This window comes from Teleopsis dalmanni, chromosome 2, assembly GCF_002237135.1.
Source record: "Teleopsis dalmanni isolate 2A chromosome 2, ASM223713v2, whole genome shotgun sequence".
In the NCBI taxonomy this organism is placed as follows: domain Eukaryota; kingdom Metazoa; phylum Arthropoda; class Insecta; order Diptera; family Diopsidae; genus Teleopsis; species Teleopsis dalmanni.
The window spans coordinates 33,978,402-33,993,811 of NC_051847.1; the positions used below are offsets into that span (position 1 = coordinate 33,978,402).

Below are 15,410 nucleotides of genomic sequence, written 5' to 3' on the forward strand. Positions count from 1 at the left end.
ATTTTAAAGCATTATTAAATAAAGTCAAAAGCATTCCCTCCTGCATTCTCATTCCGATCCAGATCAAAATTGGATAGTCACATAGAATATGAGAAAAAACCTGTGTTTTTGTAAATGTAAATCTCTAGTAAGAAATTAAATTCAATTACTATAGACAAAATAATATATATTTAGATAACAAATCAAATCAAGCTAACTTATCTATTAACTTTAGAATTGTTAAACCAAATCTGCTAAGGAAAGGTGTATGTATCTTCAATAATACACAAATAGAGTTCTGTGTAAGACTGCGATCCGTTTGAAAAAACAGGCGGAGATATTTAAATAATTTTGAGTTTGCAATACATTTTTTAATCTCCGAAAATCAAAATTTTTTTCAATATTTGGATTTTGATTCATATTCAAATCACATCTCCAGATATTGCTTTCTTTTTTGGACAATTTATACCATATCCTTCAACTTACAATAATATATTTCAAGAATATTTTAAAGATTGTAAAAGACAATCGACGTTGTTAATTTGCAAAGAACCAATTCACGACTCATCAAACAATTCGGAAAAACAACCTAAACGCCAGACGGGACTAGAAATTGACATAGGAATCAGTAGCACCAATAATACAATAGAGCACCGCATTTTATTCAAAATGTTGTTTGTGAATGTTGAGTATGAATAATACAAGAAGTTACGATTGGTGTAGACGTTTGACAATGTCCAACAAATAGACGAAATATATGTAGAAACCTATTCTAAACCCAGAAGGTGGCACAAAAGATACGAAGTGCTAGGAGTTCTATGAAATATGAATAATACAAGACATTACGATTGGTGCAAACGTTTTCAGAAGGGTCTTGAGAAGTTAAGTATCAAAGATCAACATCAATAACCGACAATATTCAACAAATATAGAAAATATATGTGGAAACCTACTCTAAGTCCAGAAGGGGGCACAATAGATCCGAGAAGTGTCACATCTCCTCTTAATAATATATAAAATAAATACTTCCATTAATATTATATATAAAAAATTATTTAATAATTACAATAACTGTTATAAATTAGTAAACACTATGTTTAAATGAAAATAAACTTACCTTCTTGTGATTGATGGGTCATCCATAGGTTTTTACCGACTTACTGAAGAAAAATTTTAACGAAAAAATTTATAAATAAAAGAAACTTGGAAGAATTAATTTTATCGGAAATATCCGCTGCAGTTTCAAAGTGGTTTTAGTGTGTAGGGTATTAAGGGGCAATTTTGTTTATATTGTTGATTGTGCAACACGTTGGTCCTAGAATTCTCACTGTTTTTCTTTTCAACACTTTTCTTTACAATTTAATTTTGTTAAAAAAAATTTATTTTTTTTTATTTATTTTTGTTTTTGTTTTATTTTTGTTTTGTAGTTAAAAGCAAACTGCAAAATAATTTTCACTTTAGCACATTTAGCACATGTGTTCGGAAGGAAGGATAAAAGTTGCAAGCGCAACGATTTATGAGGCAAATTTAAAAGTAACAATTCTGAACTTTAGACTTTTTCGTTTTGAATTTTTCTTCATAGTTTAAAGGAATTCACATTTCGAATTTTTTGTTGTTTTGGCGGTTGCCAAGTAGCAAATTTTGTATTTTGTAGATATTTTGCTGTAACTGCATTAAAATTATTTGCTTTGTTTTCTTTAAAGAACACTTAAAAATTTCTGCACAATTATTTCAATATTTTATAGTTAAGATTTATATAAAAAATTATTATTTTTTTTTTAAAAGCATTTTTTTTATATTTTAAAAATCACAAACTCTTCGCTGATTTATTGCTTAGTAATTGTTGTTGTATGCTATTTGAATAAAATTAAATTTTTTAATTTATTAATATTTTTGATTATTATTTACTATTAAATATTATTTTTCATTTAAAACCGAACGAAATACCGTGAACATGAAATCATCATCAAGCAACAAAAAAAATATAAAAAAAAAGTAATTTGTTGCACACACACACAACACACTCAAAGGAAAATATGCACACATTGACAAAACATACAACTAACAAAAAAAGTGTTGTGTTTGATTTACGTTTGTTTTGTTAGTCTGTTTATTATTATTAGGTGTATTTACTCCTTCTTTAACTCATAATACAAAATGATTTTTACTTTTTTTTTTTCAACGACTCAAAACAAAAAAACAAAAACAACTGCAAAAAGTGGAAGCACATACAAAAAATGAAAAGAAATAAAGAGAAAAAAAAACTGGTCGCGCCAGAACAGGAATGAATTTATTTACGAAATTCTTCACGTAGCGAAACGATGAAGTAAAACTGACTGACTGACTGGGCCAAATATGTTACCATAAATACTTCTACAACACTGAATTCTACTTTCAACTCCGACGACTTTACTTTACTACTTTACTGCGTACTGTGGAGATTGCGTAGAAGGCAAGCAAGCAGCAGCAGCACACAGCACTGCACAGCACAGTACAGCACAAATGAAAGAAATTAAAACACAAACAAAACAAACACAGAAAAACGAAGCACATAGAGGAATACGAATGCAGCACACCGGCACAAATTAAAATTTGTGGTGGCAAAGTAACAAACTTTTGCTTTAATTTTTACTTATTTCCTTTTTTTTTGTTTTGTTGTATTTGCAAATAAAAATGTTATTTAAGAATGAACGTAGAAACAAAATAAATTTTGATATATACGAGTATACTATATAAAATTATATTAAAAATATATAATTTGTATGAGTACCGTCTGCTTGCGAATACATAAATAAAATTACATCAAAAATTATTTAGAAATTAATGGAAAGTTACTACTTTTATATGGAAGAGACTTGAAAGAAAAGAGAAAAATAAGTAAGAGGATGGGCACAATGGTTTTCAATAAAGACAGCAATAATTATATTCCTATATTAAAATTATATTACTATAAATTATTAAAATATTTTAAAATAATTATTGAACGGGCTATTTAATTATAGTTTAATCATTTAATTAAAAACTATAATTTTTTATTTTTATTTAAAATAATTATATTTTATATAAGTGATATGCCAATATTTAGACTATCTTCAATAGTCATCATCATATTTTGTATAAAATATGTTATGTTATATTAATAATATTATATTAACATAATATATTGAAATATGTTAGTTTAATATATTGATAAATTTTAATATGTTATATAAATATTATTATATTAGCATAACATATTAATATATGTTGTATTAAAAGTATTATATTAATATTATTTTAACTTTTTTCTTTTATTTAAATAAATGACATATTTCAGACTGGTCGACATGGTCATTACACACCACGAACTATTCTACGTAAAGTAAATAACTCTGACTTGCCGATGGAATCATACCACCTTAAACGTCGTGCCAAAGGAGACGATCTATTAAATACATCTATTAGTATTATAAAGGCAAACAATCCTACATATGAGGATTATTGCGCAATTCTTGCAGTAACTTCCCTATACTAACCTGAATAAACAAGGGGCAGAGATAAATTTAAATAACTATTGATTGAATGACCCAAGCCTAATTCGGTACAAAAACATTCCTATGCTGGTACTGACTTCAAAGATAAACGGATATTAAACTGGCTATTTCACAAAATTTACAGATATCAGCGTTCATCACTCTCTGCTTGATAGGTAACTGTTGTTGTAGTCCATAGAAATCTGTCTATGAAGTTAATTTTGTGAGTGTTGAATGATACTACTTTGTCGCCGAATTTGACTAATGGTTCTGAGACGTAGGCCCGTTCTTGTTAAAAACTAATATTTTAGTTAAGAAGTACAAAGATTAAATAGTTTTTCACATATGTCGGGTAATAAAATTAGACAGATCGAACCTGGATTCATGTCAGTCCATAGTCCAGTATCCTGTTAGAACAAATTTTAAATTAGATACTGCCAATTTATTTTGACGTACCAAGTCGGAGGTTTGACATTTGGAGTATAAGGACCATGTATTTCTTGTAAATCACCTTTCGTCTGTGGCTGGTAGGAACACAACTTGAAGCAGGAGTTTAATTTTTAGAGTTCTTTTAACAATAATGCAAATCTTTTAAATCAGTTATTTTTCGATCTATCGCTTGTCTAAGCTCATTATTTCTAAATGATTTTAGTTCTAACTAAGATCTGTTCTAGAGCAAACTTTAAGCTTCAATAAAAAATGGTTTTGAAATCTAACATATATTGTGCAGTTAGTTAACCCGGTAAACGTATATGCGATTCTTACAAGCTTTAGGGGTGGAAACAGGGCTATAAAAATCAGTGGGATGGCAGTACTTGTAGCGACATTATGAGCATGTGCGATGGAATAATAGCACAGATCGACCGAAATAAGGGGAATGCTAGTACTCGTAACAATGATAGAGGTGTGTGTGAGGGTGTAACGGTGCACGGCGACAGAAATAAGATGATACTATATTCAAGTCAAAAAATAGCTTCCCATTGTCTTTTTCTTCTTCCAATCGCAATAACACTGTAAAGAATATTTAATCACTTTTTTACTAAATTGTATTTTAACGTCAGTTATGCTGGTAGTGACTGATTAAGTTAATAAAAACTATTACATTCCTAGATTAGGTTCTATGAAAAATAAAGAATAACATAAAATCATGCAGTAAAAAATGCCTCAACAAAATAATAGTATTAAAATTTACCAATTAAAAAATAACTATAATCAATTATTTCAATAATTCTACAGCTGGTTTATGATTTCGTTCTAATATAACACAGCAAGTGGATTTGTTAATGAACTTTCACAGCAAATTAACAAAAATAACTCCAAGTTATGTACGGCTTTGGGTCAGTTGGCTAATGAACACTGAGCTTCAAATTTGTCAGGGCACGAGTTCAACCCTTGGTACTTGCAGTCTTAAAAAAATATTTACGAATAATTAAATACAAGAATTATTTCCAAGACTACTGATGATGGGTATTTGGCAATTCTCGAAACAACTGTATGGTCAACCAAAAATCCAATTAAATAATATACAAAAAAAATTTTTGTTCTTGTAATTTACTATTGTTCAAAACTTCTCTAATTATTTCACTGAATAGGAACACTTATACATTTTTCACAGTTCAATCGCAGCATTATATTAGTACTAATAGAACTAAGTGGATTCCAATTCTTTCGGAATCGCTTTGCTCATTTAAGCTAGTGAAAAGATTATTGACTAATCTCATTAGGTAAGGTCTGACTCGTTAGTAAAACGAGTGTTAATATATTATATTTTTCAAATAAAAAATGACTCTGAGGCTAAAATAAGTAAATACTGAATTTGGAAAAATTTATGAATGACATATGTGCAGTACACGAACAAAATGTTAGGTGTTAGGGGTAGGAAAAGAAAAATTGTTAACACCTGGATTAATTTATTGTACTTAGAATGCAATAAATTCATAAAGAATTTTATTTATTTTTATAATGAGATTAATTGTTTGTTGAGTTTCAGTTTTATTTCAATTCGATTGCATATTTCAAAATATAAAGAATTAATTTTATTTGATAAATTTTTGCAGATGTATTGCTATATACAATATAGCCGAAGTACACATATTGTAAGGGCGTATGTTGCACGTATAAAATAAACAAAAGGATCACGCAACGCAACGCAACGAAGATCTTCAACACTGGAGTCGTCTCCAATAAGAAAAAGTGAAAGAAAATAAATAAAATCTAACCGAAAACAAACTACACCAACACACAACCGAAATGTATAAATAAAGAAATTTTATCCGATGTAGTGGAGACTTTAATCCAAAATCAAGAGTAGCACAACAGCAGCAGCAGCCACTGCGGCGGATATCAAATAAGCAAACAAATTATTAAATGAGCAAACTTTTTTTGGATTAATAATTAAAAATTTCCGTTTTACACAATAACACAATATTTATTGAAGAATTTTGTTTATTTTTAAACGATTATTTAAAAATTTCACAAATTGAATGTTTAAGTATTTTAAAACAAAAACCAATCATAAATAAGGTTCAATATTATATTGTTTACATTTAAATAATTATTGCACAATAATAACAAAAAAATATTTATTGAAATTTTCAATGAACAAATAAAAACCGCAGTATAATTGAACTTTTGACTTTTTCATTTTATTTTTTTTAATTGACTTCTTTTATAATTTTTCATTCTCTTTTGTTAACTTCTTTGCTGGAAATTTTTTCTATTCAAAAAACTTTATTATTTTACGAACACTGCTTTTAAAATAAAAGTATTAATTATTACTAATACAATTTGTAATTTAAACAAAAGATTTTCACCAACAATTAAAAGTTTATTTTTAATTAATAATTTTATATCTCATTTACGCACAACGAGAAAAAAATCCACCGACCGACCAACTACGTATAGAGAAAAATGATGAACTGATCAACATCATCCAACAAGTGGTGTTGTTGCCGCGACTCACCTAAAAATTACACAATCCCTGAATAATATTTTTATGTTTTAGGGAATATGTTATAACACATATGTTAATTGAGTAAGTTATTAACTCCTAAAATTAAAGTAAAATAATTTACAATAATTATTTGCATTTATTTACTTAAGAAAACAATTATTAACATTATTTAGAAAATATTTATTCTCACAAATATTTATTGTGTAATTACACAAAAGCACAACAGAATAAATTCATAAAATTGATAACTTTTTAAAAAAAAATAAACTAATATAAACTGAATTTTTTTTTAATTACTTAATTAAATAGTTTACACAAATGTACGAAGATCAATTTAAAATATCCATAATATTATTTATATTTGAACCGATCGTATACTCGAAAAACCATTGTTCGCGTACGAATGAACAAACCAAACGGCAACAGTTCTCATACAATACTGAACGTTGTGGTTTCATTTGTAATGTACAGTGTTGCATTATACTAGCTATAAGCACATGACACATCTGTTGGTATTACTTTTGTGGGTTAATTTTTGTAGTTTTATTAAATCTTAATTCTATTTTACAATGTATATATTTTTGAATTTATATTATGAAATAAATTATTTTTTTATATATAAATAAAAACAAGTTTATATTGTTTGATTAACAAATCTCGATTTTAACACCTTAAACAAATCAAATTATATCGTTTTTGATTGGCAAATCTAAATTTGCTCTTAAATTATTATTTATTGCTCGAATTTTGTGGTCCAATCGAACATTATTGTGGAAAATCCTAACACTGTTGAACAGTTCCACTGATATTGTCAAGTTAATTCGGATTCTTTTATTCATTTTTAGTTTCTTTTATTATATTATTTTAATATAATTTTCAACTTTTAAATAGCAAATGGACGCAATATTTAAAATATTTAAAATGCCAAATGCGTTTCAAGTAACATAAAACAGCTGTTACGATCAAAACAATTTTATAAATCTAGCAATATATCTAGGCTGTTATAAATTAATCACGAGTGTTGAGTTTACCTACTAGTTTCTTGTAAAAAGTTTAATATTATATTTCAATTGCAATAACAATTAATAGCATATAATTTTATAAATAATAATTGAAGTGTTTAATCATTATTTCATTGATAATATAAATTATTTAAATAATCAAATATACATATATATTAAAAATATTGCAAGTATGTGTCATTATTATCAAACATCTTGTAGTATTGTATATATAGGTGATTTTTAATATTGTTCAGTAAGTTTTTCATCTATCTTATGATTTCAATTTTTTACAAATCAGCATAAACAAATATATACATTCACAATTAGAAAAAAATTATATATGATATAAAAATATTGACATATAAGGTTTTAAATTTATAAAATTTTTTATACACAATTAGTAAATTTTAAGTAATGTTAATGTTTTGATTCAAAATTTATACATCTGAGCGGAATCTTTAAGGTCTGTATCAAGTTATTTTCATCAAATATATATTATTTATGTCAATATCTATGTTTAATATAATAAAATGTAATGTGATGTTTTATTACATGTAATAAAATGTAAAAGTAATGTAAATTCTGAAACACCATTTTTGATAGACTAAATAAAATTTAAACGGCTTCGTATCTTCTAAATATATTTTCACAAATGATAGACCTTCAACTATAAAACTTATTTAAGTATGAATGTCGTGCTTATAATGCAACTAAAACTATTTATGTTAATCAAATTAAGTTTCGATAGTTTCCATTGGTATAAGTTAATTTTTGCATATAAAATAGCTTCTTTATTTACATTCTATACATAAAATATATGATAAATATTTCAAATTTCTGCTAATTTGGTAAATTTATTTTTAAGTGTTGCATTTGATGTTTTTCGCCTTAAATCAGTTGATTTATTTATAATGAGTTTAATTATATGAAAGAAACATGGTATTAATCGCATAACGAGCCACCGAAACAGTAGTAGTAAAATTTGTAAAATTTCTTTCTTTTTTTATCGACTCTGCAGCACTGTTTCCAGCTGTTATTTTTCACACAATTTCGTTCCGTTTCCGCCGTTCCTTTCTAATTCACATTAGCCATAGTAGATAATTCACACATTGTTTATTAGTAAAAAACGTAGTAGTTGTTTAATATTTTAATTGCTAATTGTAAACATAAACTATTATTTAAAAAAGATGAGTTCTGGTTTTGTGACAGAGACAGAAATTATTGAAGCCCGCAAGCGTCGACAAGACGAATGGGAAAAAGTTCGTACTGCTGAACAACCACTTGGTAAACATTTTTAGATAGTTATCATTTCTTTAAGAAGTTATAAAAATAATAAATATAAATATTTAGAACGACCTGAAGAACCTTATGACGGCCGATCTTTGTACGAACGTTTAAAAGAGCAAAAAATTAAAAAAGACATGGAGTTTGAAGAAGCACATAAACTAAGTAAGTGTTAGATATTTTGTTTGTATTTTTGCAATATTTACCCTTTAATTACATAGAAAACCTAATACGCGGCTTAGATGATGATGAAGTGCAATTCTTAGAATTGGTTGACCAAACTAAGATGAAAGCTGAAATAAAACAGTACAAAGAAGATGAACGTGAGCTTAAAGATTTTCGCAATCGGGTAGCTTCTTTACAGCAGGAATCTCTTGACAAAGTAACTTCATACATTTTATTACATATGTTAAAATAGTTTGTAAAATTTTTTTGTATACAGAAAATCCAAAATGAGATAAAAACATCTAAAGCTAAGCCAACCACTTCTACTACACGCCCAACACAAAAATCTTTATTAGGTGTTGGTATTAAACGCAAAAATGATGAACCAGAAAGTGAATCTGGTGCTGATCAAAATAAGATGTCTAAAGTTATTACAACTGAAACTAAACCATTGCAGCAGAGAACTTTGTTGAATATTAATACAAACGAATTCGATAAAGGCAATTTTAAATGTATTGGAATTTTACCTGGTATTGGACGTTATAATGAATCAAGTGACTCTGAAATAAGCAGCGATAGTAATGATGAACCTGACGCTACTGAGAGTAAATATGACTTAGTAGGACGAAAACGTCAAAAAAAGAAGCAATGTCAGGAAGAATAAATTTTCATTACTTTTTTTTCTGTAATTTAGTTCATAATTAATATTAATATACATAAAAGCTAGAGGCAGAATTGTAGTTTTTCCATATTATTGTTTTTTTGAATTATAAAATATACTTATATGCCAATTATAACAATAGCTACAATTGTGGTAAAATAATTATTTTTTGCTGGATCATTTTATATATTTTTTATTTAAATTTTAATAAAATGGAATGTACACGTTATCTTAAGATCAATGTTATGTTCCAAATAAGACACCCGCATATAATATAGTTTTACTTATATTAGTTATAAATGGAATTACTTCTTTTAAAGACTTCGATACTAAATAAGATCTGATACATATCCCCATTTTTAATTATAATAGTATGATGCAAATAATGGCGATGTTGTGGCTCGACAGACCGACTGAGATTCGTGTATATTGTTAACATATACCTTTCACCTATTAAGCATCTATGAATAAATACACTATTTCTTGATGTGTCAAAAACAATAACAAAGATTGTTAGAAGCAGTTTTAATTATGGAAAAGAATTGTTTTAAAAAACCTGACAAAATTCTATAGTGTTATGCCTAGAGAAAGACTCCTAAGCTATTCTGTATAAATTAAATCTAGTAATAGGTAACTTTACTTAAGCGCACATTAATTTCAAGCACACCGTCTAAATATCCATTTTTTTACTTTACTTTCTTTCAATTCCACTACCAATTCCACTTCTTCTTTTAATGGATTTGGCTTGTAATATGTTCTTGGGATTGCATTCTACGCTGAATATATGAAATCTATTGATAAATCTAAGAATATTCTTCGATTTAAGCCTTCAGGTCTGTTGTTGTAGTTTGTAGAGATCAGTTGATGTACTGTCTTTTGGGACTGTTGTTGCAGCCATCAGGTTCTAAAAAATAAAAAGAGGACTAGACGTATACAAAACGGTGATAAGATTGTGTATTATAACGATTATGTAGGACAAGGAATGGAGGAATAAGCGGGACTAATTGAATCTATCTAGGTTGGGTTCAGATGTAGAAAATTCAACAGCTTGATGGAACGAAGCCTTAAATCAATATGGCTGATATTGATGTATGTGCTGCGGTAAGCGGACAGATGATCGACTTTATAGAGGGTAAAACTGAAGATCACCTTATTTATGTCTGACATATAACATATGTTAAGCATGAAGCTATATATACAGACTAGATCTCATGCAGCTCAATGAAAATGAAAAAGATGTCCTAGCCCTGTTTTTGATAATTGTTTGTCACAATTAAATAATATTAGCGAATATGTAGGTCTGCTTTTTGAAAAATCTGCATATAAGAACAATACTAATTTCCAACTCTAAAAGATGGTGGCAGTTGTTGTAGTCTGCAGGGATCTATAAAGCGGATAATATGAAATGAATTACAAGCTGAATACATGGATTTGGATATGGATCGGTGGTATTGGCAGTGTGAGACGAGAGGTGGAAAGAGACTACACAACTGAAAGATGGTAGTTAGGAATAGTTTGTTCAGCTATGGATTAATGTGATTTTAGATATATGTAAATACCTGTCAGCATTTTTTTGACTAGACTGAGGTGGTCATAGACCCACTACTTTAATTGTTTTTAAGTACTGACGAAGTCTGTTAAGTATAAATCTTGTAGAAAGGATCGACTTTTAAAAAGTCTGGCACAAAAATTTATTCTTTAATTCGTTTTTTTATGTGTACCTAATTGCTTATATCATAAATCAACAAAATGGTTTTAGTTTAATAGCTCTCTATAACAGCGTTTTTCGAGAGACCGTTCATAGAGTATATTTCCAATATATTCTCTGTGATTAAAGCACATTTTTCACAGGTAAAAATTTTCCCTTTAACACTGTCTTCATTGTGTAGCTTTAACTTATTTATATATTTATCAGTTAAGTTTTGCTTTATAAATAATAACTTAACTAAAGATCATGGCTACTAAGACTCTTAAAAGAGATCACACAATAGGTTTAGAAGTCGATTGATGCTTTTCAGATACTAAAATAAAAGAAGAAGAATTGTTATGCGTCCCTTTTATTATATGGGAAAAATTGTATATAACTAAAGAAAAGGTACTTCGGATTTTACTATATCTATATTTATAAGAGGTCTGATGATAGCGAATTTTTTCGGGTCCATAATTTTTAATGGGAGAATTTTTATATGAAAGTAAAGGAACGCTATAAATTTTCACATTAAATTGATGACATGATCTGAAACATGTTTTAATTCGTTCGCTATAGCTAAAATGATCAACAAAAGATATATACGGGTTGGTTATATTTTTTAATTTCTTCAAACTAAACACAATTGAATATAACAATAATATAATAGAAATCATCTTAGCTTGTAGGTTTTTAGCTAAGTTGTCATAAAAATTCAATTATTTCTTTTGCATTATTGCAAATATTCCAATTGTTCCCTACTCTCTGGAGTGATTATATCTAATTCTTTTATATAATACTATAATATCGTTGAAACCACCGTCGTAATAACTTTGAAACCATATAGAAAAGGGTAGTATTGTACATAGTTTTAATATATTTGATTATATTTTTTGAAAACTTATAATATTGTACATATAAAATGTATATTTATAAAACGAACACTAAACAAACAAAACAGTTTGGGAACTACGTATTGTTCTTCTTATTACGGTTACGGTTCTTAACATTTGAAACTTCATAAAAGTTTGTGCCAATTTTTTTACGCTTCTGACTTCGTTCAATGGCGCGTCTTTCCTTAGCGGTTAAGCGTTTTTTCTTCGATGGTCCTCCATCATCATCATCATCATCATCGTTTTCGTTAGGTTCAATTTTAAATTTACCAGAAGCAGTTAATGCCACAGTCGGTAGCGTACGTGCAGCATTTGATTTTTTATGTATAACACGTTCCAAATTTTCATCATATTCATCTTCTGAATAAAATTCGCTAGCACCATCACTAGATTCCTCTTCATCAGATTTCAGCACTCGTTTCTTTTTACGTTCAAGGCGTTCTTGTTTTTGTTGTTCCAGCAATTCCATATCAATAGCATCCAATTCACGTATATCTTCTTGTTCAAACTCCAAGCCAACTTTAATTTTACGAAAATCTTGCAATTGCTTAAATTCTCGTGCTTTCTTAACCGATTCACTAACAAAAGTTTCTGCATCTGACTTGGCATCATCATTCTCTATTGTGGCATTATCACTTCCTATTGTAGCATCATTTGTTGCTGTTGTTGACGTAGTAGTTGTTGTTGTTGATGTAGTTGTTGTTGTGTCTGTAGCAGCATTTGTAGGTTCTTTTGTTAATGGATTTTCATAACCTTCTGGCGCTACATAAAAAGGTAATTTACCACGTTGCCAGTCATTTAGTACCATACGTGATATAACTGTGATATCAGGTTCTCCACCTTTTAAAAGTTTACCACTTTTTTTAGCCAACTGCTCCAGGAAATCCAAAGAAGTTGTCCAACTTTTAATTTTATATGTTCTTCGTATATATTCCTTACGTACACGTTGCAACACTGTCTCCACATAGTCTTCTGGATTTGTTACTAGCTCAACTCGCACAACACCTTTTAGTACTTTTTCAGTATCAGTTTCAGCTGAAGGATATACCACACCTGGGCAATCAATTAAGAATACACGCTTCATTAATGTAATATACTGCCAAACTTTAGTTTCGCCAGCAATAGGCGCCACATTACAGACTTTTTTCGAACGCAAAGTATTAATAACAGAAGATTTACCAACGTTTGGATAACCAATAAAACCAACGCTTATTTGTTTTTTGTCTACATGCAGTTTACCCAATTGACGGAATAAATTTATCAGCGCACCTGAAATAATAAATATTAAACATTTATATTTTATTTCTATTATTTATTTATTTACTTACCTTTTCCAAAAGGATGTTGCATTGAGGCATGAAACGCAATAGTGGGATATTCTGCACTTAGTATAGCTACCCAACGTTGTGTCACCCACACAGGCACCAAATCAACTTTGTTCAATATGAGGAAAACATGTTTGTGTGGCTTTTCTTTGCGTATGAATTCCTCTATATATTTACAGCGTGTACCAAGCGGATCACGTGCATCAAGCACTTGCAGTAGCACATCTGAAGCATCCACTACCTTATGCAGTTCATTCCAAATACGTTTACTTTGACCAGCAGCAAATACCCAATCTCTAACAGCAGCCTTTTCACCAGTATCCTCACGTACTAAATCTACATCTTTTGTTTCGTCATATTTTTCAGCTTGTGCATCTGCATTACGCGTTAAATCTTCCAGATCTCGTGCCTTCACATTGACGCGTTTCCTTTGCTTTTTCGGTCCAAATACACTATCAAAACTTTCTGTATCCAGCAAATGCACTCGTTGATATTTAGCAGTTTCATTTAAAAGTGTTATAGGCAATTGCGACGGTTTCAACACAACTTGATAGGGATCTTTCAATGCTTTACCAATTTCATCTTGAAACTTTTGTAATGCATTTTGTGTTATAACACGCGAATTACTAAACCATTTTGGTGTAGGTTCTACACGTGCCATAGTGCCAGGGGCTAATCGTCCCTAAAAAAATTCAAACAGACAAATAAAAATTATGTTTCATTGTGGATATTCCCTTGGATTACCTGAAATGGAGCCGGTGTTATGATTTTGCCTCTACGATCACGTTTTGCTTTAAAATTTCGGTACATTTGCAAACGTTTTATTGTTGCTTGTGACCGAGGATTCGCAACTCCTTTCAGATCGGATTTTAACCGCTCCGGATTCATGGAATGATTGGAGCGGTTAAAAGTTTGTTTACGGGGTGGGCCCGATGTACTGCGTACTTTGGGCATTTTTATATATTGTTTTTATATTTTTAACCAAAAAATATATTTATTTTACACAGAAATAGGAAATTTCGAAAAGGTTTAAAACGGCACGTGTTTAAACCACGGTATATGAACTTGTTTTGACAATAAAAGTCAAAACATTGCTGTGTCGATTTTTTGAACAGTGTTGCCAACGCGAAAAAAATTTGCTTTTGTAGAGTTTTTTGCACATTGGTAAATTTAACAAACGAATGCTTTATGTACGTGATGTATTATGCTTTCCGTATTTAATTATAAAATTAAAATAAACAGGATGTGTAACTAAATTATTGTAAATTGAAAATTGAAGAAAGTCTTAAAAAGGATTATTGTATAGCCTACGGAGAAGCATTTATGCAAGTTATAAGCCTTATATGTGTTATATATTTTGGTCATTACTGGAAATGGATTGCAGTTCTTACCCTTTACAGCCTTATGGCTAAAATTTGTCTATTTAACACCATTCTTTTGATCCACCGGAAAAATAAGAAAAATATATATATTTTCATACTATATTTATTAAATTAAATATATTTATTTAAACCTATAACGATAGTATTTTGATGCCACTACAATAAATAAAATAAATAAATAACCAAATTATTCATAGACTATAAGGAAAAGTGTACTTAAGAACATTTTTGATGCCACTACAACAAATAAAATAAATAAATAATCAAATTGTTAATAGACTATAAGGAAAAGTGTACTTAAGAACATATGCTTTTATCAAGAGCGGTAATTAACTAAAGATATAATAATAGCCATAATGTTTCTTTCAGAGTTGCAAAAAAAACAAAAGTCATTATTTTTGTTGTGTTGAGTACAAAATAAAATATAAAAATTGTAAACACTAAAAATTAATTAATTTAAATGAAAGAAAATAAATGAATACTAGAAGGATAAATGTTAGAATTTTTTATCTTATATATTTAAATTAATTTAAATAATTTATTTAATAATTTAATATAAATAATT

At 28.6% G+C, this 15,410-nt stretch overlaps 3 protein-coding genes across 3 annotated transcripts in view; 1 reads left to right on the top strand and 2 right to left on the bottom strand.

The window, feature by feature from the left end:
• LOC119674286 (dual specificity protein kinase splA-like) overlaps positions 1-1,653 on the bottom strand; it is a 51,535-nt gene extending 49,882 nt beyond the window's left edge. The window contains exon 1 of the mRNA XM_038085418.1: positions 1,097-1,653. Coding sequence (XP_037941346.1) covers positions 1,097-1,122 — 26 coding nt within the window. The 5' untranslated portion in view covers positions 1,123-1,653. The remainder of the gene's footprint in view (positions 1-1,096) is intronic.
• Positions 1,654-7,850: 6,197 nt separating this feature from the next.
• Positions 7,851-9,820, top strand: LOC119679721 (PSME3-interacting protein). Its single transcript, XM_038092218.1, has 5 exons — positions 7,851-7,911; positions 8,636-8,732; positions 8,799-8,897; positions 8,954-9,114; positions 9,175-9,820. Exons 2-5 carry the CDS (start codon positions 8,636-8,638, stop codon positions 9,559-9,561), a joined length of 744 nt encoding a protein of 247 aa, XP_037948146.1. The 5' UTR covers positions 7,851-7,911; the 3' UTR covers positions 9,562-9,820.
• A 2,349-nt stretch (positions 9,821-12,169) lies between these two features.
• On the bottom strand, positions 12,170-14,680 carry LOC119680098 (nucleolar GTP-binding protein 2). Its single transcript, XM_038092745.1, has 3 exons — positions 14,208-14,680; positions 13,467-14,145; positions 12,170-13,407 (listed from the first exon to the last, which is right to left on the bottom strand). The coding sequence occupies exons 1-3, from the start codon at positions 14,415-14,417 to the stop codon at positions 12,215-12,217; spliced, it is 2,082 nt and encodes a 693-aa protein (XP_037948673.1). The 5' UTR covers positions 14,418-14,680; the 3' UTR covers positions 12,170-12,214.
• Positions 14,681-15,410: the final 730 nt, after the last annotated feature.